The 9,716-nt window shown below is 32.2% G+C and overlaps 1 protein-coding gene across 1 annotated transcript; it reads right to left on the reverse strand.

The window, feature by feature from the left end:
- Window positions 1-4,471: 4,471 nt before the first annotated feature.
- On the reverse strand, window positions 4,472-8,703 carry LOC111921862 (homeobox protein BEL1 homolog). The gene is made up of 4 exons (XM_023917435.3): window positions 7,236-8,703; window positions 6,455-6,837; window positions 5,631-5,691; window positions 4,472-5,367 (listed from the first exon to the last, which is right to left on the reverse strand). The coding sequence occupies exons 1-4, from the start codon at window positions 8,088-8,090 to the stop codon at window positions 4,741-4,743; spliced, it is 1,926 nt and encodes a 641-aa protein (XP_023773203.1). The 5' UTR covers window positions 8,091-8,703; the 3' UTR covers window positions 4,472-4,740.
- Between the last annotated feature and the right edge of the window lie 1,013 nt (window positions 8,704-9,716).

Raw genomic sequence — 9,716 nt, forward strand, 5'->3', positions numbered from 1 at the left:
CTAAAAAAAAACTGTTTCTTTTTTTCCAAAAAAACTGGAATTTTTTCAAAAAACTGCACATTAAAAAAGAAAAAAACTGCAACTTTTTTCATAAAAAAACTGCATTTTTTTATAAAGTAAATATTTAAAATTCAGTAAATAAAAAAAACTACTATAGTTTAAAAAAAACTCTAACTTTTCTAACAAAAAAAAAATCAACATTTTAGGTACATGTATGCATATTTTTTCAAATGCATATATGCACATTTCTTATACTAGAATATTTGTAAAGAAATCATAAGAAGACTAATTTTATTTACTAATCTATAAAACACAATACAATAAATATTTTATTCGATATAAAAAAAATATAAAAACAAAAAAATGCTAAAAATTTCAAAGGGTTTTCATGTCTTCGTGTCAATATTTTCATATTTTCTTCAATTTATCATTTTTCAACTCTTTATTATTCACCATAATTTTTTCCAAATCTACAAGAAAATTAAAAAGAAATTGATTGATGCAAAACACTCACAAAAATACATATGTGATTTACATGTGAATCACATGTAATTCATATGTGAATTACATTTGATTTACATGTGAATCACATACAATTCATATGTGAATTACATGTGAATCACATGAAATTCATATGTGAATTAGATGTGAATCACATGCAATTCATATGTGATTTACTTGTGAATTACATGTGATTCATTTGTGAATTACATGTGAATCGTATGTGAATTGCATGTGATTTACATGTGAATCAAATATGATTCGTGTGCGATTCACATGTGAATCACATGTGATTTATATGTGTATCGCATATGATTTATATGTGAATCGCATATGATTTACTTGTGAATCACATGTGATTTACTTGTGAATCATATGTGATTTACTTGTGAATGAAGAATAAGAAATGAAATGAGCATCAATTAAATGAACATGTCCTTTGCAAAGGGAGCAACCATGTAACCTATTGGTTGCACAATGAGCATAACATATCAATGGATTTGATTTTGCTTGTAGTTCTTTTAGTTTCAACTCTTCACCGTCTTCTAGCATAGCATATCGACTTGGTTCTTCACTTTTCTCTTCATTCAGAGAAATTTCATCTATTGGTTGTTATTTCTTGGTTCATCTTTTTTTATTATACTTCTACTTTTAGATTTCATGTTATTTAATATTTAAAAGCAATCAACAAAGAAGCTTACCACTTGAGGTTTATAAAACTTTGCAACTCTTATTCAATAAAAGTCATCCATCGACTTTATATAACCATATCGTTGATACCAAGACTGGATAATAGTAACATGAAGCTTAGACAGAACTTTATCTTCCCTACATGTGATTGTGATGTTACTCAAATTAATGAGTTTCAAAATCAAGAATCTGACAGAAAATAAAATCAAACATTTCTGATTTACCTAAAGATGTTTTGAAGTGCACATATACTTGACCCAGTTGTTGAAATAGAAAACTGAGGATAAAGAGGCAACACCACAAGCCTCGTAATCCCATGCCTCTTAATCTGTGATGGATAAAAAAAAGAAACATCATTATTAACAATCTCAATTGATGACCACTTTATGGTAATCTTTAATTTATTATTATTATTATTATTATTATTATTATTATTATTATTATTATTATTATTGTTTTGTGTTGGAATTCAAATGCCCAGTTGATGGTAAACCACTTATTCTCCAAAATGTGTCTTCAAATGAGTAATTACAATGAAAAAAGATGATTAAATGATAATAAGTTAACTACCTGTTGGGCAGTTTCCCTTGTGAAAGGATGCCAGTAACGCATTGCAATGTAGACATTAGCAGGTAATTTCTTAGCTTCAAGTTCTGAATTTAGAGCAGCAGCCTACAACAAACAACTATAATCATAAACAACAACATACTTGTAGCCCACATATTTAATACTGGCCTTTTCTTCCATGACTTGCTCTAATGTGGAAAGAGCAATAGTCTCAGCTTCTTTTAGTGTCAAATCCTGTAAATATCGAAATTAACAAATCCAACATTTGGGTGAATATATGGAATTGGATATATTAAAATAAAATGAAAACTATATAAAACCTTGCTATATTGCTCCTGAAGAGAACTATCAACTCCTTCAGACCCTGACCCAATAGCTTTCCCATTACATTGCCAAAATGTGCCTGATGGATCTTTATAGTATCTGCATATAATATAACAGTTTCATAAAAGCTAAATTATACTTTTATAAATAACATCTATCACTTATAATGAAACCCTAAAAAATACGTTTGCACAAACAACAAAATCGAGGTTATTTACTTACTTTATTGACACCATCATTCCCTTCTAACATCAGGAAGTACTTCAATGCGGTTTCATGGTGCTTTACAGTCATTAATGAGTCTACAACTTCAATAATTAACAAAGGCATGACTAAATTTCAGAATAATTGCAATACTAACAACCTAAAATTGTAAGATATGAAGCATATACAAGTTATATGAGAATCAAACGCTATGGATTCGACAAATTTTACAGAACCAGATTATAATATAGCTTCAAACGCATGGATCTCCAATAGACTTAGGATTCAATTTCCTTACACCGATCGGGATTCAAAGGAAGTACAACATTTCATAATTGATCAGGCGAAACTAATAACATAAACTGCACATCATACACACAATTAAATGGCATCCATGTTTGTACATAAGGATATTCATATATAAACTTACACTGAAGAATTGTGGTTGAATTTGGAGGTTTTCAACCCTGAGAGTTTCATGCTTAGCAGAGCATGAGAAGTCGTTGTTGCGTCCATGGTCATTGTCAAAACATGTTGGAGGGTTTGTGATATAGAAGCTTTGATCGTTGGAGGATTTCAGATTTCATGTCAAATGATGATTATCAAAGATAAAAGTTGGATCGATTGTGGATCCATAGATGTCAATGAAGAGTCTGAGTGATGATTCGACACAATCAGTAGACGAGGCGATGACGGGAGGAAGGAAGGAATGGTGGCTGATATTTCATGAATCACGATCTCGACGGCCATTGTAAGCGGTGGTCATGAATCACGGTCTCGAAGGACGCTGTAGGCGGCGATCATCGACAGAGATACATTGGTGGTTGGAGGCTAAACCATGAGAGAGAGAGAGAGAGAGAGAGAGAGAGAGAGAGTGTGTGTGTGTGTGTGTGTGTGTGTGTGTGAGGGAGTGGGAGAGAGAATGAGGTATTTTTCTCCAGATCTGTGATTTGGATAATATTAAATTATTTTTTTGTTTCCTATAATACCATTTCCCTTTTAAGTTAAGATACCCCCGCCCCATTAAGTTTCTATTTATTTACAAAAATGTCATAAATGATCTTGGTCATTTGTTTTTTTGATCTGACGTTCAACATTTAGCTCTCGAATTCTCGGGAAACTATGAGTTCTCAAATGATCCTTGCTATATATATATATATATATATATATATATATATATATATATATATATATATATATATATATATATATATATATATATATATATATATATATATATATATATATATATATATATAAATTGGATATTGTTATTGTTTTATGGTAAAAAGTTTTAAGTTCGTTATCATGCAAATATATGTCTACCAAAATGGTATATGCGTATTATATCATATGAGAACTGGGGTGTTCTTGTTACGTTTATTGGAGATCGAAAACACTCTGCTTTCCAATCGATGACGTATTGTCCGTCCCCATTTCTGTTTATGGGTCGTGTTCACGTATTTACTTGAAAAGACGAGATATAGGAATGTCATATCTAGCTAGGAATTTGTCTATAATATTTCCATGCACGCTTGCTTTAAATTTTATATCTAAAAAAACGATTAATAAATGCACGTTTTCCTTCATTTGATGAATGAAAAGCGAACAAGAAAACACATTAAATGAGAAAAATATCGGTTGTCTTTTATATGGAAAAAACGATCACTAATAGGGACCACGATGGTAAACTAATGACGACAATGTAATATGAAATGCAATACAAAATGTCCAGTCCTAAGGTTTGAAAATTGAATCCCTAACAGATTTTTCTTGCTCAATTTAATAAACTAAATAAATCCAAAAAATCGAATTTTGTTTTATATTAATTGTACACATATGCACCTAAGAAATTGGAACTCCTTTGATGTAAACTACAACCATAAAAGCCTTGATCAGTTAGCTTGTGCTTTCATATGATTTGACCCGTGTTTAAGTCTTGCGAACAAAACAAGAAAAAAGGAAAGCAAAAAGAAAAAAATATCTGATTCTATTTATTAATATGTTGGAAAAATATATATGATATTTAATTTCTCATTCTATTAATTCATGTCATTCCTTGTGAAATTGAAACAAATGTTGCTCAAAATTTATTAAATAAAAAAGGTAGGTGTGTCATAAAAAAGAATATCATGATGCCCAGAGAAGAAGGAAGTTAATACTCATGCAATAAATCAACGGAAGATTTCCCATGAATGAGTTTTCCATTCTAACATATACTAAAGTAAAATGACTAAAATGCCCATGATATTGAACCAAGATGAAAAGCTTCAGAAGCGATACTAGCCATTGAAGAATTCTAAATTTGACTGTAAATCTAAAGCTAATTGAAGTATATCCTTATAATAAAGCTAGAAGGAGCCTAGAATTGAAAATTATAAACCCCGTATTTTCTTTTCAATTTAAATATTTATATATGACTAGAACTATTTTAATAAATAATGTTCTCAAATCTTAACCAGCCAAATCATGAAGAAGTTGTGCTCCCATCAAATTCCTGTAAGGCAAATGCTGTCCTTGATCACCTTCCAAAAGAGAAGAATACTGAACTTCTGTTTGACAATCTTCAATATGATCACGATGGTAAAATAGAGAACCTTGAGAAGTAGGTGAGAAAGCTAAACTCACTCCAGCACCACCACCACCACCACCACCACGATCACCATCACCTCCGGCATCAGTACCATCATGTTGTTGCAACCCTAAAGTCAAAGAAACCCCTCCACCACTGCCACCACCACCTCCACCAATGTTCTGATGACTGTTGTAGGACGAAAAGTCAAGCTCCACCGCACCAAATGAATTTGTCACCCTAGGAAAAGAGTGGTGAAACTCATGATCTATGGTTTTTGGTCGCTGGTGATCCATCTTTTCAGGGTGGTTGATGATGGAAGAAAGACACTCGGAATCTATTCTAACAAGCTCATCAGCAGTCGGTTTTTGGTCCGTTTGTGGGTTTTGATTAAACCCATCTGAGGTTCCTTCAATGGTTTCTTGATTTGTTCTTGTTTCTTCCATGTACATCTCCTCTACCATGGGCTTCCACAGCCTCACTCGTGCATTAATAAACCAATTTGATACCTACACATGAAAAATTAAAAGTTATGAGCAAAGGCTTTAGCTGGTTCTAGCTAGTTTGTGGTGCTACCATATATGCATGCATTACGCTTTATGTTTGATATATAATTAAATAATATTACACTTATTAGTGTAGTATTGCCATCAATGATTATCATTTAAACTACAGGTTCTATCCAATGAAAAGTTTAACATATATAACATTAATTATTGTCAATTATAGTTGTATATATAATAATAAGAAATCGATATATATGTGGACATACCTGACTTCTAGAGAGACCGGTTTGTCGTGCAAGAATGTGTTTATCTACATCATTAGGATACCTGAAATGTTTACATGAAATTAGAATTATATAGAAAGGTATTGCAAGAAATTTAACATATTGAAGCGAAAGCATCCCCGATGCATGGTTGAATGAGATGGAACTATGTGGAATTCCGAATGCTAAACAAAACCATAAGAGCTACGAAGTTGACATTTGTTGACATTCAGTGGAATGAAAGTTCAAAAAAACTATTTTTTTTAGTTTAACTTTTTGAATTTTTTAGAGCTCGAACATACTGTAAAAATTAAATAAAAGTTTTGTATAAAAAATATAATACGTATATGATAATATATTCAAATTTATAGAGTTTAATTTAATATAAATACCCTTAATTACTATATATTGTTTTATTTTTCACCGGAATACTCGAAAAATAACATAAAAAGATTGTGTGGATCATGAGGGTTGATGAAGATGCATATGAGTACATGAATTCATGGGACCTATACGAAAGTTGTAATAGGAATCAAATCCACAAAAAAATATAATAGGAAGGTCCCAAAAGAAAAGATAAAATTAAATAATTTATGGTGGGGAGAGATAATATATATGACAAAATAAATATTGGAATCAAAATGAGGTAGATGAAAACAACAAAAATACCAAATTGTCTTTCCAAAACTTATGATTGAGGGCAAAATCATATTTCTTTAGCACTTTCGTACGATTTCTATAAAAAAAAAAAAATAATAATAATAATAAACGAATTGTGCTACATGAAAATAGGTATTTTGAAGGATTAATTTATAGTAATTGCTTACGGATGAAGAAAATGCTCAAATAGCCACGCACGAAGAACAGAAACAGATCGCTCAGGCAATCCTCGTTGAGGCCTCCACGGATGGCTATCCATCATGGTCATTTGTTGAAAAGCTCTTTGTTGCCTTAGGGTTTGATCAAGAACCCTAAGTCTTGGAGTCTCACCTCTACTCGACCCAGGGGCAGAAACGTCTTTTTCTCCCATTGCCATCTTCATCGTCTTGATCTGACTCACAATCCCATCTCTCAAACACCTAAAATGCCTTGACATTGCCTTTGAAGCCAAGGATGAGTAAACCTTTGCAGCACCATTACCAGCCACTGCTTCAAATGATGATACAACGGCTTTCATTTGATCACAGTAATGCTTGTATCTTCTATCAACCTAATTTAATGAATAAAAACAAAATAAAGATCAGATATTTTTCATTAATTAATATTAAAAATAAACAAGGTGAGGAATAATTAATATATAAAATCAGTGAACAAGAATGGAGGTTTCTTGAATTAAATGAAGCATCCAACTTGTCATCATATGAACATTTGTGGGAAGGTTCTCAGTCACTTAAATGGTTCAAGATCAATTTCTTTTATTAAAAGACATCAAATTCTTCAACTAAAAAAGGGAATCTTTAATTTTTGAAAAAGAAAAGAAAATAAGAAAGAAAGATACTTTACAACAATATAATCGAAACAATTTCGAAGTATATTTAAAGCATGAAATTTATAATCTAAATATGTAACAGTAAATTTGAAAAAAATAAAAATCGGAAGAAATTATACCTCTTCTAGCATTTGGAGAAGCTTCGTTTTTCTTTTTTGCAATTCCATAAGTTCAATAGAAGATAAAGATTTGGTTTTTGAAGAACTAGCATTATTCAAGTTATCATGTGTATCTTGCCACTGATTTGATGTTGTGTCTACACCCTTCGCTTTTGGTGAATGATCGCTTTGCTTTGATCCAAGATTACAGAACTCGTTGAGAAGCTCTTGTGCTGCAACCAAGTATCTCGAAGCTCTTAAGTTGTACTGTGCACTTTGATAGTGGTTATAGTGAGAACCGCCGCCACCACCACCATCAATATCACCATCGCCGCCACTACTGTTAATCATGTTTCCAGGTCTTCCCAAAAACCCATCTTGAGTCATCATGTCTTGATGATGTTGGTCATGATCCATACTCATGGATTTTCCAAAATACCCCTGGTGGTGATGATGTTCATAATGATGTTCCTGTGGTCTTACAAGCTCAAATGGTTGTATTCCTATGGTGGGAGGGTTAGCTGAAGAGAGAGAAAGAGAGAGACCTTGACTTGGCCTTTCATTCGGTGCACAAGGAAACACACATCTTTGCAGAGACGACTCATCAAAATGATAGAAATCTGAATCAGTGATCGGTTTGGAAGAAGGAGGAGAAGAAGGGTCTTTCCAGAACATCGGTGAGTTGTGACTCACCGAGTTGTGTGACTCGTAGTTGAAGATCTCTAAAGGGCTTGTTTCAAAGGTAGTTGTAGCATTACGGTTACTACATGAATTCACATGATGATGATCATCATCATCAGAGTAACAATTGTAATTATCTGTAGAGTCGTCGACCATAGTATTACTCACTCTGATGATCTTCTCTTCTTCAGCCATTTCAGTTCATACGTGATAATGATGAAGATGTGATGATTATGGTGAAACTTAAAAAAAAAAAAAAAAAGAGTATTAAAAAGTCTATCTTGTCTCGATCTTTATGAAGTTCTTCCTTTTGCAACCACAAAATAACTCATCGAGATCTAAAAAGAACTTATCTTTCTGATGAAAAACATGTGCGAATTGAACAAGAACAAAAAGCAAATTTATAAGCTTCACTTTTATGCCAAGCAAAAGTACGGAAAAAAAAGTTCTAGAGAGAGAAAGCTTGATTAAAAATGGTGGTTTTGGCGATGGGCAGTGGCGATGGTCGAGAAAACAGAACAGCAACTGTCAGAAAGGCGGTGCCATAAAACCAGCCCTAGGAAAGGGGAAGCTTGGGTATATATATGTGATGAGATAACCCTTTAGCTCTATTGATGATGATGATGATGACGACTTTCATGGTTTGTTCTTGTTCATCATTTTACAAATATGCATATATGTTCTCCCTTTCTACAACGGCCTGGGGGTCAATGCACACCGATATAAATACATCCAAAATAGACTTCTAGAAAATCAAGTCTTCATCCTATTTATTCATTATAACCCCTAGTAAGAAAATGATTAAAGAAAGAACACCCAACATTTTTATCGTATCAAAAGTAGCTATGCTTTCTTGTAGGGTTTTTCTAACGATACCATACAATTTAGAGAAATTTGTAAAAATAGTCCTTAAGCTTACACCATATTGGTTTTTATGGATTAATTTCATTTCTTTTGTTAAAAACATCCTTCTAGCAAAAGTTTATTATATTTGTAGCCTCTGTCCAAAATAAAACGATTATTATGGTTTTATATCATTCTTTAATTTTATTATGAGAAATAACATATCTTCTTATATTTTATTCATATTTATCTACCTATTCATTAGATTAATACATATTTCAAATTCAAAAGAAGAAATTAAAAAAATAGAATTAATTATATTTGCATATCATAATCTTATATGAGTAGGAGGATAAATAAAAAAAAATGATATTTAATTTTTCAATTGTTACTGACATAAGAAATGGCCCAAGCCACCAACCTACCCATATTCCTCATCCTCCTAGAAAAACAGTGGGTAAAATTATATAACGAGGTTTATGAGACTTTGCCAACTTATTTTTCTGTCAGTCAACAAAGGCATATTTCCGACATAGTTGTTTATGCAAATACCGACATAACTCATTTTTAAAACTTTCCAAAATTTTACGAACCACTAATTTTACCAAGGGAATCTTGTAACACCCGCTTTTTAGATTGGATTAGTGTAGGCATAAAGAAATCAAATACATGGATTTTGAGAAAAATCATGTGTCACGATGTGACCATAGGGAGGTCATGACGTAACGTGTCAAAGATAAGAACGCATATTCGGAAGCATGTCACGACGTGACATGAGTATGGTCATGACATGACAAGGTCTGAAGCCCAAGACCATGATCTTTTTAGGGTTTCCTCTGTATTTAATCATTTAATCTCGGATTTAGGGTTCCATTTCCACCCTTCATCACCTTTAGAAGCTTGAAGTAAACCTTAATATCCTCCTCTTCATGTGTGAGCTTATTCTTGGTGTTTTGGTGCTCTTGGAAGAAAAAAGAA

Source organism: Lactuca sativa, chromosome 6 (genome assembly GCF_002870075.4).
Source record: "Lactuca sativa cultivar Salinas chromosome 6, Lsat_Salinas_v11, whole genome shotgun sequence".
NCBI lineage: Eukaryota > Viridiplantae > Streptophyta > Magnoliopsida > Asterales > Asteraceae > Lactuca > Lactuca sativa.

Bases quoted from the DNA above. Each gene is read 5' to 3' on its own strand.
- LOC111921862 (XM_023917435.3), bottom strand. From the start codon at position 8,090: ATGGCTGAAGAAGAGAAGATCATCAGAGTGAGTAATACTATGGTCGAC. The intron at 5,692-6,454 runs GTAAGCAATTAC...TAAACATTTCAG, and splicing joins TTTGAGCATTTTCTTCATCC to GTATCCTAATGATGTAGATA. The intron at 5,368-5,630 runs GTATGTCCACAT...TTTCATGTGTAG, and splicing joins CCGGTCTCTCTAGAAGTCAG to GTATCAAATTGGTTTATTAA.